Source organism: Pseudoliparis swirei, chromosome 12 (assembly GCF_029220125.1).
Source record: "Pseudoliparis swirei isolate HS2019 ecotype Mariana Trench chromosome 12, NWPU_hadal_v1, whole genome shotgun sequence".
Lineage (NCBI taxonomy): Eukaryota > Metazoa > Chordata > Actinopteri > Perciformes > Liparidae > Pseudoliparis > Pseudoliparis swirei.
In genome coordinates, this window is record NC_079399.1 from 8,157,824 (window position 1) to 8,173,207 (window position 15,384).

Below are 15,384 nucleotides of genomic sequence, written 5' to 3' on the forward strand. Positions count from 1 at the left end.
CCACCCTGCAATGAGGGCCACCAGCCATCGGCTGCTGTTTAGTCCACTGTCACAGTGCATCCATCAGACATCATGTTCAACAATGGATGCCCTCGAGCTTAACTGAAAATGGCTCTATGCTCATTTCAATACATTGTTGTCAAGCCATTACCAAGCCATGGTGCATTTATGAATCCTACTATATCCTAGTTATGTTGTGTTGCGTTGTGCTGTGTCGTGCTATGCTTTGTTATGCTATGTTATGTTGTGCATTTAAACTTGATATAAATAAAAGTGTGACTGCATGTACTACCTGCAAGATGTATTACATATGTATTAACAGTACTAACTATGCACATGTGAAAAGGGTTATATTATATCAGTGATAACATAGTAAAAAATACTCTAGGTGGGTGTCCCAGTGGGAGGGGTGGGTGGGGTGGGTTTGTTAACTGTTTGTATGTCAACAACAAGATGTAAAACAATGGAAATAGCAGTTAAAGTACATGTATACTGTGTTATGTACCTGTCAATATTTTCAAATAAAAAAATACATTAAGAAAAAACAAGAGTAATACAAAAATGATATATGTCAACACTCAAAATACATCAAAATTGCACTTAAATACAGCATTGGTTGTGCTATGTACGTGATGTCTTTCAAATAATGTTTACATGACACATGTTTAGACACACAAAACATGAAATATCATGCTTTATTATGGGGCACTGGCATGCACGTATGACGATGAAATTGTTACTGTTTTTGTTGCCATGACAGTCGGCTGCACAGCTCATCATCACGCCGACCACAGCGGTAACTGGGTGGTTACAATCACTCCATCCAGCAGCAGCTCCCAATCAGCTGAGCAGAGCGCTGAAAGCAGTCACATGCCTTATCTGGGTTTGTGTTGTTCCCCCTCCACGTGTCAAGATACACGGAGCAGAAGGCGGGACCAAAACAAACCGTCTGATTGGTCCACTGCTGGTCGCGAGGAGGACCGTTTTCTTAAAGAGCCAGACACGATTTATTCTAAGCCTCAACAACAACAACAAAAAAATACAGCACGAGCTCAACATGTAATGAATAGACCAGCTAAAATAGTAAGCAACTTGTGATATATACAGTATATATTTATATATATTGTATGCTGCAGTTGTTATGCACAAATACCCAAATAGAGAGTAGGTGACATTAACCCATTATGAGGTGGGGTCGTAGGTAAATAAATGTTCTAGACTACATTTAGTATAGATTTTAGGCACTCGGGCTCAAATTACTACCATGTGCTGATACATGTAGGGAGATAACTAGCGAATGTGCATGTTGCACACAAAAGATAGCTCGCGTGCTAATGTGAGCGTTATAATCCCCTCGGTGTGTTGGATTTGCATAACACAGTGTAGCGGACTCGGTTCCACCCTCCACATCATTAACAAGGGGCGGGACCCAGCCATCGGGGCGGAGCACTTTTTTCACACAGGGCAAAAAAAACAACCCCCCCCCCTGCTCGAGTCAGCAAACATGTACGAGTGGCTGTAATGCAAAGAGGAATACAAGCGGCATCAACACAGTCCGTGGAAAACAAGGTTAACGGCAGGTTGTCAAGATACCACCGGGCACAACGGAAAGCGCGTTTGCTGGCGGTGAGTGTAAACCGTGGTTTATTACAATGGCGCGCGCTTCGTTGTTCACGGCGGTTTGTCAACAAATGTGCGGCGCGGCTCGGGCATGCCCGGGCAGAGACTCGGAGAGAGCGGATTTATCGGAGCGTCGACATGATGAAGGGAGCTTGTTAATTGACGCATTTCTGACCTCTGGTCTTCTCTTCAACGAGGCTTTTTTTCCTTCTTCTTCTACTTCTCCTCTTCTCTTTTGTTTCAACGGACGAAGTGAATTTCACGATGAAGTGGCCGGTGTTTTGTCCGTCCGCTCCTGGCGCGCGTGGACTCTCGAGCGTCCCGGGTGACGTCGCCCCGGATCTTTGGGACCCAGCCGTTGGTGTGTAGCCGTGTGTCATGACACAGTATTACAGAGTATTAACTCAGAAGCGGAGCCGGGGACACGGGTCTTTAGTTCCCGCGTTGGTGAATACATTATATCTGTCTCTGTTGTGTATCAGATGTGTTTGTTTTGGGGAAGAGTTGTCGGAGAAGAGAAAGTGTCAACGCCGGATAATGGAGAGCCGTGCGGGGGTAACACTGTTGTGACTGAAATCCTGTAGTCTGCCTGTCACGAGTGATTAATTAGCGAATACCCAGGCTAAACTTTTATCTGTTTTTTGTTTAGTTTTTGGAGCGAAACAAAGTTGTATTCCACAATTTCGACTGGTTAAAACCATTGAGCATCAACATCCTGTATTTCGACGGGTTTCTGAACAATATCGCGGCCTGTCAAATTCGTGAATGTTGTGATGTCCAGAGTGGAGAGCGATCGGACTCCGCGGGTCTCCGCGCTGAGCTGCACCGGTGCATCGGGCTCCTTGACGCGGGGAAAGACGCAGCAGGTTCCCGGTGGTCCTCCGGAGCCCGCTCAATAAACAGATTTTTTTTTAAACACATAAGATGAGGCTCGCAGTTAGTAACTTTTTCAAACTGTGTGGAGGACTCGTTCGCATCTCAGTGTGACTTACACCAACAACAACATTCGCATTAATCTATCAACACATTTATGTAGCTGGATCTTTGGATTGCGTCATTTGACTGTCTCTCGCCTCTTTTTTCCAATGATAAGGCGAAGTAGTGTTTACGACTTTTTTTTTAAAGTCACCAGCACACTGATAAACACGGGATATGCATGCACTGTTACACGAAGGCAGTGGGACAAATAGCAGCAGAGCTCACCTTGAGTTCCCCCCCGCCCTGATGCATGGAGGAGAGCCCGGTGCACAGATGGTGCAGCAGAGGGAGCCACTTTCTGCAGCAGCTTTGAGCCTCTGACCGGCATTGTGGTGGCTGCCAGGCCTCCCTGCTGCCCCAGGCACTGTGTGTAGCTGTGTGTGTGTCATGTATTTATGTGTCTCCCTTTTTATGTTTGTTTTTTATGTGTCTGACACCATTCTAATCGTGTCAGTCCTCTGTTGACTGCGACTGGAAATTTCTTGACAGTTGCCAATGATTAACAACACAGGTGCATGAATCGATGCCAGTGAAACTCGTGGTCACGGCTGCAGAGAAGCCCTTACTGCTTGCGTAGCAATACTTAATGCCCTAATTAATTGGCCTCGAGGTGAAGTTATGGCACTTTAGGGCCGTTTTGAATTTCCGCAATGCACAACTAATTGGTTCGCGAACTGGGCCGACTTCGCCATCGCACGCCCTTGGAATAATGTAGGCCAGAGGATGTGTGGGTCAATCATATGGTCATTTGTTTACCAAAAGAAAACGGACAGTCCGGATTCAGAGACTTGCATCTTACACTATAATAACGAGGCGTGGATAAGATGGTGTTTTTCTACAGTTCAAAATGCAGTTTCCTCATTTGACTCCATGATATGACGTCAGGCACAGGGACACTCTCACAAAGAAACACACGGAAGAATATCCCGTTTCAACTTTTGCATATGACCGGCCACGCAGCCCATTTATCCCCACTCACACCGCAACAACAACAACAACAACAAACTTGACAAAAATATGAAACACCCGTTCAGACTGTGGCACGTGGCCAAGAGGAAGAGTGGGCGTTTGAGCGGAGCGCCCGCAGGAGAGGATGGAGTGAAACTCGTTATCTCCCTCGTGAAACGGCGGCACATGACAGTCTAGCCATGACTTTGGTTTCACTCACACACCATCCGCTCGCTGTGTGTGCGTGTGTGCGTGTGCTTACAGTGTAAGCAGACAGGTATCCAGTTATTGTGTGGTTTCGAGAGAGGTGGGGTGGCAACAAGCAGGTATTAATGTTGAGCTGAGGAATCGTGCAGGAGGTAGCAAATCCCCTGACTGACTCTGTCCTGTGACACACTGTTCCAGATTAAGGTACTTTTAAATCGGGGGGGGGGGGGGGGGGGCAGTTTAACTGGAACAGTTTGATTACAAAAATCTTGCTTCAAAAGGGATGCAGAATTGGAGCAGCGGCCCGAGCCCCCTCCACACCAGGTGTTTCCATACGCTTCCGTTGCGACTCATCACTACATACAAGAGGTGTTCTTGTGTGTTTACGTTGGCAGATCCGTCCGTGTCGCTGGGACGATCCATCGCTGCTTGTTTGTTTTCAGTATTACCGTACTCAACATTAGCCTCCTGCCGGGCGTTAGAATGACTAATGGTTTGTTTTCATTCGATGTAGACAGGATGAGATCATTTTCTCTGTGCCAGAGGGCAACGTTTCAACTGACAACAGGATGATATTTGGTATGTTTTGTTTGGCCTCGAGACAAATCACACCCAAATGACCCGCTGAAGATCACGAACACACACGAGTCCGTTTTTTAAAAACATTTACACCCCCAAAACACGTGTGCTCGTCATGTCGTTCTAACGTTTCCACCTCGCGGGCCCCTTCTGCTCTCCAGGGAGTTCAGCGCCGAGGCGTCGGATGGATGATGAGGAGGAGGACATGTCACGGCCCATCTCGCAGCTCTGGGGAACGCCCTTCAGGGACGTCAAATACGAAGAAAGCGCCACGCAGATCGCGGCCGGACAGGCCCTCGCCGCCGTCACCGCCGCCGTGCCCACGCCGCAGAGCCACAACAACAACAACAACAGCGTCGGCATCCACACGCTGCCCTGCAGCTTGCACCGGCGGCCTCGCATACCCTTTTACGGTAAGGAGGGGGGAGATGATGTGAGCCCGCTCGAAGTGATGTGTTTTAGCCACTGAGTGTTCTCGTGCAACTGTACGTGATTAGTCTTTCCTTTTATCCGGCAGGTGGCTCTTTGAGAACCTTCCTCTAAGACCCGAGTGATAAAAAACTGTCAGTCTGAGACAAGAGGCGGGTGTTTTGAGACAAATATAATTCAGTTTTTAATCATCGCGACAAAACAGACAAGCTTTAAAAAATACACCACGGATCTCTCAGTTACAAGGACCGGGAGATCCGTGATGTATTTTTCAAGCGTGCCGATCTCCCGGTCCTTGTAACCGGGAGATCCCCATGCCCCGTTCTACGCTCAGAACTTGAGAAACACTCCATTTTAAGAAACGGTTTGTTTACTGTGTCGATTTTAATTGACCTTGTTCCAATAATATATAAATATACTGTTGAATTAAATCTGCTAAATGATTTGCATTCCAGACAAGTTTATTTATGGGATTTTTAAAGGACCTTTTCTTGAATAATGGACAACACTAACTTTAGACATACATAAATAACAGAGCATACCGGCACTCATATGACCATCACTTTTAATCCAATATGGTTTTCCCATCTCTAATCAAATCAATGTGACGTCAGCCTAATTGAATTGAAGTAGAATGTTGCTGACTCATTGTTAATGTGTACATATTGTTCTGGGTTTAAAGTCATCAACACATAAACACCACTGACTGTTTATTATCTTGTCGTAACATTGTAATCTACCCATTAATGGAGGTCATACACTTGTCCCAGTGCCCTTTTTTCTCCCGAATAAAGTCCAGGGCGCTCAGATTCTTAAAGGTATTATTATGGTTCTCTGTGAGGCAGAACAGCAGCGCACTCTGCACACATGACGACATAAGAGAGGCTCTGAATAAACTCAGTGACACGAGAGAGTGAAACGCAGTTCACCGAGGTCGTTGTTGAGTTAATTAGGTGTTTGACTTTTCCACCTACTGACAGGTTTTACAATGTCTCATCTAAAATTAAAAAGGAACACACAACTGGTTTCACTGAACTGCCATCAGTAATGTCTCTTAGCCCTATATTCAACTTGGCTGACACTCACAACAGCTTCTTGGTATTTTAGAGATCCAACAACAGCAACACAAGTTTTAAGAAGCTTGATGTTTTCCTTTTTAGGCAACGCTGGATTACGCTCACATTTCCCCGCTCAGTTTGAGCCCATGGAGGACCGGGGAGAGAGGCAGACTGGAGAGGAGGAGGAAGAGGGCAGAGGGGAGGAGGATGACAGGATGGCAGAGAGGCCCGAGGAGGAGGCAGGGGTGAGCGTCGAGGCGCGAATCGGTCGTAAACTTCGGGAGATCGGAGACAAGTTCCAACAGGATCACGTTGAACTGGTAAGCCTCACTCCCGAACAGCAAAGTGTTTATTCTTTATTTTTTAAATGACTCCCCCACGTCACACATCAGGCCGCAGAGCCCGAATGCGCTCTGTCGTGTCAAAGTGTATCCAACATGAACACAAGTGGACTAACATGACCCCAAAGAAGAAATGGATGTTACGGACATGGCTGCTTGTGCTCGATCGCGAGACCCGACGGCAGCAGCAGGCCCGGACTTCGTCTATATCTACAACGTCTGTGTTTGAATCTCACATGTGAACTATGAATGCGGGTCAGCGTTGACTTGATTCGAGGCACAAGTCCAAGCGACCGTGTGCCAATGTGGCTCTCGCAACCCGCTGCGGATCAGAATAGCGTGTGCGGGGGTTCCACCACTTTCTCTGCCACACCGGCCACTAATACAGTGTGATTGAGTAACTTAGCAATGCATTCTAAAACAATAAAAAAGTAATATGTCGTCAGTCAGTATCGCGGCTGCCAGGAATACTTTGTGACAGCAGGCGGTTATGCAAACATATGTCCTCCCTGTCGATATCTCAATTCTTATATTTGGCCCTTTGGTCAAGGTCATGTTTGTTTTCTCGTCTGAGCAGAGGATTATAAACTTCGTTGATGCCATGCTAGTAAAGCCAACAGGAATATCAGGGATATTTTCCTGGGTTACAAATGGTTAAAAATGTGAACGAAAGTCATTCAGATTGTACGCTCCACAAGTTTTTCTTCGAAAACACCAGGATAATTGACACGCTCTCACTTTTGACCAATTTACCCCGCCAGCGTTTTGTAATTTAAAAGTGAACGCCAACGGTCTGAAACTGAACAAACCTCACTGTGGCAGCTGTCTCCAATTTGGCCTCGGCTGCTGGTGATTGGCAATCAGTCAGCAGCCGAGGCCGCCCTCATAAAAGGGCTCAGCTGAGAGCGGAGAAGGGGGTGAGCAGAGGCGCAGTGTTGCGGTCTGCTCGGTGCGTGTGGGAAATAAAGTATGTTCGCGAATCCGAGCATGGTGTTGGCTGATCCTTGGTGCTTTTGGGGGAAACCTACGGGCAGCGGCCTGAGAGTTGCTACAGTGGGTTTTCCCCAAAAGCACTTTTATGAGGGCGGCCTCGGCTGCTGACTGATTGCCAATCACCAGCAGCCGAGGCCAAATTGGAGACAGCTGCCACACTCGTTAACAATTTGGGACTTTGTAGATGAGCGAGTCGGCTCAATGTTGGCCCCCGGGGGAATACTTAATCACACATGACCATGTGGAGCTCCTGATATGTGATGAATTGTGCACATCGAGGAGTAAAATCCACACGGGAACATCGCGGGACTCGTGTCACGATCTTTACAGACGACGACGTGCGAGTCTGGCGAGTATCGCTTGGGTGTTTGATAACAGGTCCAGGGGGTTACGTGTGTCAGTGTTTGTAAAGCAGCCACTGCCCCGACGGAGAGTCCACATAAGTCACACGGACGGGGGCGTGGTTAATGAGAACACACATGCTGGGAACGGCGGCGCGCTTCTCTTTTGTGCGTCTGTGGCGGCGGTTTTGCCCACGGGGGGGTCTGAGTCGGCAGCGAGGCGCGGCCGATACGTTTTTTGAAAAGTGCCGAGCCGGGTTCGGTAGAGCGACGAGGAAGAAAAGAAGAAAAGGGGAAATAGACGGAATGAGAGAGTGAGGGAAAGAAAGTCAAGGAAGTGGCGCGAGAGATTTTGAGGACGCCGGAGAGAGAGAGCGGGTGAGGAGTGAGCCGCGCGGCGGTGTCTGGGTAGACTTGGCCGGCTGTGTATATGGTGTCTAAAAATAGACTCACGGCTACCCACAATGCCTCAGTTGTCCCGCTGACTGCCTCGGCGCTTCGTCTTTGTGTGTGTTTTGGTTTGTGTGCGCAACTCTGTGACAGAGAGATAAGAGAGACACTTTTTTGTCTTTGCTGTCTGCACTTAGGTCACTTTTTATCCCGCCGGATCTGCCGCCGCTGTCGTAGGAATATTCCAAAGGGAGAATGATCGCAAACGATCTCTTTGCGATACCCAATCACGTCTCCGGCATTGTGTCTGCAGCTATTGTTAGACTTCCTCACTCGCCTCTCCAAGCAGAAGTAGCCGGCGTGTGCTCATGTGTGGGCTGCTGTTGTTGTGAAGTAGTTTGTCCTCGCGGTTTTGAGTCTCCGACGTTAGTTTTGACACGTTCTTTTGGCCAATAAAATGCCCGTGCTGGCAGGAAAACTTTTCTGAAAAAAGTGCATCCATTCTAATCTTGAGTACGTCTGGATGTTTTGACTTTTCTTCACTGTTTTGGGTGCATTAGGACAAAAAAAGGGAACCAACATTCGCCGTTCCTCGATGTGGACGACGGCAGAGAGAGGAGAAAGAGGAGCCTCGTGTGGAACAACCAGGGCACTGTTTAAAGAAGCTCAGCAGGGTGGAATTATGGCAATTAAGGACAATTAGGGTTACACTTAGCTGTGCTGCTTCAGTTCAGTCTGCCAGTTTTATATCAAACAGCCTGTGGCAGGCTCTGATTGCTAGGCGGGTAGAGACCTCGATGGAGCGAGCAGGGAGGGAGGGAGAGAGAGGGAGAGAGGGAGAGGGAGGGGGAGAGAGAGGGAGGGGGAGAGAGGGAGAGAGAGATGCTTATGCAACGGGCTGCAATATCTGAGCGAGGCTGTTCAGAGCCAGTGGGAGCTGTGCAGGATCAGAGATGTGGGGGGGGGGGTTATCAGGCTGCAACAGGAACCTCTTCATGTGTCTGTGGGCCACAGCCCCAAAATGAAAAAGAATGACAGAGTTGGGAGAAGGCGGCTCAAAAAAAAGAAGGAGGGAGCCGTTTCATTTTCCCTCTCGGCTTTTGTTTTGATGATTATTCGTCCGACTCCTCTTATTGCCAGAGAGCCGTGATGAAATAGGCAGCGCGCTCTCTGAAAGCGCTTCACTGTGAGCTTCTTGTTTGGAAGTCAACACAGTTGCGACATTTAATCCGAGGGACCGCCTCCAGACCCGAGGCGGGGCGATCGGGTGACGCGGTGAAGATAAGCGGGCAGCCGCCGTTTTTCAGCTCCGGTCGTTTGCGATACTTTCATCCAGCGACTCGATCGAGTATCACAACGAACCTAAGAAACGCCGATGCTGTGCGTTCTGCAGGATGACGGACATGTTGTGGAAACACACTACTTGCTCAGATGGGTTGAGCTCACAGGCTTCACCTCGAGGGCCCGTTGTGATGCCATCTGATGAGCCCAGTCCCCCCCCCCCCCATGCCAACGTGCTAACGTGTGCTTCTTTTCTGTATCCTTGCAGTTCACGAGGCATCAGAGACAAAACCTGCCGGCCTGGATGCGCCTCACGGTGACCCTGTTTGGCTTTCTGTTCCCGAGAGCGGCCCTCGTGCCCCTCGTGCCCCGCCTGAGAGGAGCGCAGAGATGAACGGGCTTCCTGCCGGCCCTCCACCTTTTGTTTTCGCCCCGACAGGGACAAAGGGACCAGACTTTCAAGAGATGGCACTGTAAGATGGAACACGGGTTTGGATTTTGTTTTCCAATTGAACACGAAGATGAGATGAAGAAAAACTCTGGTCACCGCTGGACGGAGACCGCTTACAATATTTCTTTCTTTTGTTGTTGTTGTTGTTGTTGTTTCCCCCCCCCCCCCCCCCGCCCGCCTCTCCGATAAGAAGCCATTGCGTTTGAAGAGATATTTTCGAAATATTTGTAAGATGACCTATTTTGTACAGTAAACTGCTCTTTTTATTTGGTATCTCAAGTCTTGAAGGACCTCCATCAGTCCAGGGAATGCCTTATGCTCTCCTCGCCACAGTACTTTTTGCATCAAGGACATCATCAAATAAAAGAGATTAATTTTAAGATCAGGCCACTTTTTTTTGTTTTTGGCGACAAACTGTGGACGTGGACATTTCTGCGCTGAAAGTTACCGACTTCAGAACCGTGAGGACTCGAGGCACATTTCTAATTTATTCTCAGACAAACAATAAGCCCCGTACTTATCCTAATTTGATGGCGTTGCCACACAGCAGAGACGTTTTACCAGCTTCCACTGTAGACGTAAAGGGCCTTTATATCAACCCGCCTCATCCATCAGCCGCTCCATCTTCAGCACCACCCGTCACGTGTTTAGAAGTGGCCTAAAGACCCACTGCGTAGATTCAGATCCGGTCCATTTGAAAAGGGGAAACACGCGTATACTTGAATGCAGGCGTCCCGAAGACATTCTCGCGGGGTGACTTGGATACCTCACGTTGCTCTCGGACCTTGTGATCATGTGTGTGTAGTCGTGCGTGCTTACTGTTTCCAAAATCTGCAGTCATTTTGAAAACCAAATAAGCACAAACAAATCTCCTTTTTGTGGGATCACGATCAGGGAAGTGGAAAAACAATCACACGGCGGAAAATCTTCAGATCGACATCATCGTGTTCGGAAAAGCTTTTCGGCGTTTCTTTCTCCGGCTGGATTGACAATCGCAAATGTTGCCCGTTGCGTTTTTTTTTAAGGGGGGGCGAGCACTATTCAAGCCAGCGGAAGAAAGCTGAAATCTTATTGATGTGTTGCATTCGCAATCAAACTGATATCCACAGGAGGACGTTTCCCAAAATATGGCTGTGTTCTCAATGAAATACACTTCTTAAATGTCTTGTCGGGTTACTTGAGATGGATTTTTATTTTATTTCACTCCAGGTGTCAATGTCTCGAAGCACTGATTCAATCCCTCCGTGCTGATGCGTGTATGTATCCACGTCTCGTTCAAGTGCTTTCAGCAAACTGCCGGTGGTGTGTTCAGCCTCACTGAGAACTTAGTAACAACAGCTTCTTCACACTTCAAGAAGACGTTTTTTTTTTTTTTTTACCAACACACGGACACATTTTGGGTATCGGAGAAGGTTTATGAGCTCCTTTGTGATAACTGCTACGTCGGCATTTTTGCAACGTCACAGCCACTGTTAATCAATATACGGTTTATAAAGTTAAAAAGGTCTTGGAAGGACTTTAAATAGGATGTTTTGAAAAAATAATCCTAATTTGATGTATTATTTCAGTCTGTTGTAGATTCATAATATGAACGTTTGAAGACACTGATGGTTTTTTCTTTTATCTTTTCGTCAGGGAGTAGTTAGGAGCCGTGTTAAAATACCTGATGCTTATTCTGAGTTGTGTTTGCAAATAGTCTGCCTTTGAACGACGGCTCCATGTTTCTTAATCTAGACGATGCTCCACGAGCAAAAAGATATTTCATTCTACCTTTTTTTTTCTGTTTCATGTTTTTTTTTTCCAAAGCGCGTTAACTCCACATGGAGGTTTTCCTTTTCTCTGTGACGACAAACGCTGAACCCAAAGTCTGTTTTCCTGCCAACACTGAACGTTGAGCCATAGGCGAACTCCGGTCTCCAAGCCCAAAGCTCCGCCCTCCTTTGTCGCCGCGGAAACGTCACGTCGAACTCCACCCCCCCCCTTATTGAGAACAAGATTCATTTTCTTTTTGTTCCTTCTCGGTAATTTATTCTAATTTATTTCCCTGTATATTTGCTCCGTGCTACTGTATAGATGCGACCTCAGTGTGTACAGCCCCCTGTCCTCTCCTTGTCGATGCGCGTTGGGGTTGTGTGTTCGGTGCCTGTGTGTGGGGCGGTTGGACTCAAGCCATGTGCCTCGTGCGCGCTCTCGCAGCAACGTTGTGAGTCTTTACAAATCACGTGAACAGACGGACAATCAAATGTACAAACCGTGCCTTGTGAGTAACAGTCCTTGCCACGTCACCGTCGACACTCGGCATCATCACCCAAAGCCCCCGGTCACCGCTCTGGTTCCACTCGGGGCCCGGCGAGAGGACGCCGCGCTCCGCCACAGCAGAGATGGCGTAAACAGTGCGGCGTGTTCGCTGTGCCTTTTTTAAAATCTGTTTCACGAGGCACAGGCTCAACCTTTTGACATCTCTCAGCACGACCGGTCGAGTTTCACCAAGCAAAAAAACCTTCTTAATATCAGAAACGACTGTTTGCAATCAATGTGCGCTGTAACAAAAAAAAACGACAACTTTTTTATTTATTTTTTACCTGTATACTGTATTCTGCGCCTCTCTTTCTACTCCTGTGCTGAACTTCCCCCTCTCGAAACTCTTTAAGATCTGTGATATGCTGGATCGCCCTCGAGCTCGTCTGGGCATTCGTGCTTTAATACCTGGGACCCAGGAGGGCTGCGGGGGCGACGCTTGAAGGAGGAATGAGCCACTGGTGCCCAGTAGGACCCGTCTGTGTGAGACGGGTTGAGCCTGTCGTTACCAACCACTGTCGCAACCCTGACTCGAGTGAAGCATTTGTTATTCATTCAACCTTCAGTGTCTTTAATATCAAATTTCTTCGATCCATTTTTTTTAAACATTGTTTTGTTTTGTTTTTTTTATATCCAAGAAAGAGTGCATCTTTACTGTCAAGTGCTGTGATTTGGTGTGTTTTAAAAAAAATACATTTGACATGTCTTTGACACGGCTATTGTTGCTATCTTTATTTAAAAAAAACAATTTTTGGGCTACGATTTTTCCACACCTTTGTAAGAAGACGAAGAACGAACTACAACACTTTTTTTTGTTGCTACGATTGCTTACTTTTTTCAATGTTGTGGCATTTTTTTTTAAATTTGGGATATTGCCAAATCTGCTGTGTCACTCTCAGTTCAAGGGCTTTTTTTCGATATGTAAATGGAGTAAAAATGCATGTCCAACATTCCTGGAGGAAAAAAAATACGGTATCTTAAAAGATTTGAATGTAATTTAATGGAGTGAAATCCACGATATCTCTTTTAATACATGAACTGAACAGTGGGACTCGATGCAGACGGCCGCGCGGGGAGTTTGTGTCGTCTTCCCATTTCTTTCTTTACGTTCAGAGTGGTCTCAAGGATTTCACATTCATGTTTCCTAATGAAGTGAGACCCAGTCCAGATGTAGCAGCTTTTGTTTAAGCATCGTCTGTGTCATCTTTGGGACTGCTCCGTGTCGGCCGCACAGTTTATTTTCAAACGGCGCAAGAAATGAAGCGATGGAGGGAACGAAGGAGGACGGGGACGTTTGTTCTTTTTCTCGTGCAATATGCTGTATATAAGAGCTTGACTCTCGAAATCTTACAATTTCTCTTAATTTTCTTCTGTTGTTGAATTGGGTACATTGCTGTTTTTTTTTTTTTTTCATTAAAACTTTATGGACAATTGCACTGGCTTGAGCTTCGTTTCTTCTACTAAACAAAACATACACTCATGTACACACGGGTGACTAAATTATATCAGCAAGACGATCACATTGGTAACCCTCCTTGGGATTTCTGTAAGGTCGACACAAATGGTCTGAACTATGAGACATTTGTGAAGGTTTTCCAGATTGGTTGACAATGTCCCATTACTGGTTTTGACTGGTCATTGGTTTTACACCCACATTGGGAAAAGTACCCTGGGTGGTTGTGTGTTTGCGCATGACATCACATCCTAGTCTCATAAACCTGGAGGACTCAGACCGGGATACTGTGGCCTGTAAATAGCTTATCCAGGTTTCTGCCATGGCCTTCAACTCGAGTTATAATCAGAATTGTTTTTTTTTTTAAATGGACAACATAATGATGAAAAGCTTTGGAATTAAAGTCTGATACATAGACTGCCTAATAGGAAATAGACTCAGTCACCGTGAGGTCACCTATTGCTCCGTAGACAACAGTTTGGAAGTTTGGCCCCTTGGCCGTCGCCATCTTGGATCTTTCCATCCAAAAGTGACACGAGAGGGTGGCTGAATAAGACCAGGCGAACAACATGTTACAATAAACATGAAAACAACCAGTGAAAGGGTTCAAGGTGTCAAACTAAAACATGGACCACTCAGACTGTCATAGTAGTGGCCTGTTAATCACAAGGTAGCCACGCCCTAAAAGATACCCTGCTGTATTCTCTATTTTACTTCCAATAGGACCAGGATTTATAATTTGAACATCATGAAGCATTGGAGAAGACTTTAAACTAGCAATTGAGAAGATACACTTGTGTTTACGTCTCCTAGACTTCTACACAAGTCTTCGTTTTGCAACCAGAAGAGATGCAAGAATAAGTCCTAAAACCTGAAAATAAGTCAGCATTTGTGCACTTTGGGCTCCCTCTCCTCATTTTTTAATGTGTGAAATAAAGTCTAAGGCTGACACGATTAAGCGATTTTAACATTTTGTTCCACGATAGATCAAATAAGTCAGTGGGTAACACTCTGCAATTTTGAAGCTTTTAAAATGTTAAAGTAGGCGGTTGCTAACAAGTGGAAAAATGAAACTATGAAATCCTCACAGCGACTAACTACCTTCTGGGTCTCGTTGTGTTTACTCACACTCACGTGACAGTGTTGTTTGTTTGTGGGCTAATGTTAGTTTTTTAATTTCTGGTGATTGCTTTAGAGATTATCTTGCTGAACATAAAGTGTATCATATACTTGTGTTTCCCACTGAGCTTATTTTCTGAAATAATCCAAAAGAAAAATCCCGTCGGCGAGAGAACCGGTGCGATGCTAACTTCTTGGATTGGCCTTCAAAAATACATCGTCCCTCCAGAATTATTGGAAAGAATGCAAGTTTGAGGCATTTAAACATTGGCTTCACTTTTTAGACCTAAAGGTTGCCGCCTGGTCTGACAATGGATAGGCACTGGACGACAGGTACAGAGATCATAACTTATTAAAATGTATCCTGAGATGGGTAAAACTATTTCATGGCAACCCATTTATGAGTTGTCGGGACATAAATCCAAATGACAGATGCCAACTCCATGGTGTCACTCAAAGAAAAGTCAGGTGTTCACCCAAGTCATGCGGGTTCCCTCTCTGGGGACCATGACTGTGTGTGTTCAGAGACTCCGTGGTGGACTAGAGAGACATGGCCATCCATGGAGCCATTCATGCCGCCGGTATAGCTCCAAATCAAATGGGACGATTTGAATGAGTCATGTGATCATCACCTCAATAGCTTCTGCTGCCACACAGACGGCAACAAAAACCTTTTGTATGACTAAACACCAGTGATTTAAACCCACAGAAAGCCCCTAAAAAGTTTATTTAGCATGAACAATAGAATCACTTCATTTACCCTGGAAGAAATGGAATGCAGCACATCTACTTTTTTTTTCACACATACTCTACCCTCTGCAACCTGAGTTAAAATGTGATTCACTATTCTGTCACTAAGGCAATCTCCTCCGGGCAGCTGCTCCGACGGTTAAAGGAG

General features: G+C 46.3%; 2 protein-coding genes across 4 annotated transcripts in view; one reads left to right on the forward strand and one right to left on the reverse strand.

Moving 5' to 3' along the window:
• Positions 1–3,896, reverse strand: part of ptk2bb (protein tyrosine kinase 2 beta, b) — a 46,677-nt gene extending 42,781 nt beyond the window's left edge. Inside the window, exon 1 of one of the 2 annotated variants that reach the window (XM_056427412.1) lies at positions 2,824–3,896. The gene's annotated coding sequence lies outside the window, so the exon portion shown is untranslated. Of the gene's footprint in view, positions 1–1,795; positions 1,884–2,823 lie in introns of those variants that run through there. The other variant, XM_056427411.1, reaches the window with a different exon arrangement.
• Positions 1,523–13,347, forward strand: LOC130202137 (bcl-2-modifying factor-like). 2 transcript variants are annotated; one of them, XM_056427438.1, is made up of 4 exons: positions 1,523–1,626; positions 4,494–4,745; positions 5,922–6,139; positions 9,434–13,347. In XM_056427438.1, the coding sequence occupies exons 2-4, from the start codon at positions 4,517–4,519 to the stop codon at positions 9,557–9,559; spliced, it is 573 nt and encodes a 190-aa protein (XP_056283413.1). In that variant the 5' UTR covers positions 1,523–1,626; positions 4,494–4,516; the 3' UTR covers positions 9,560–13,347. The 2 variants fall into 2 exon arrangements, with proteins under 2 accessions (XP_056283413.1, XP_056283412.1); XM_056427437.1 differs by lacking the exon at positions 1,523–1,626 and adding an exon at positions 1,797–1,981.
• The last annotated feature ends 2,037 nt before the right edge of the window (positions 13,348–15,384 follow it).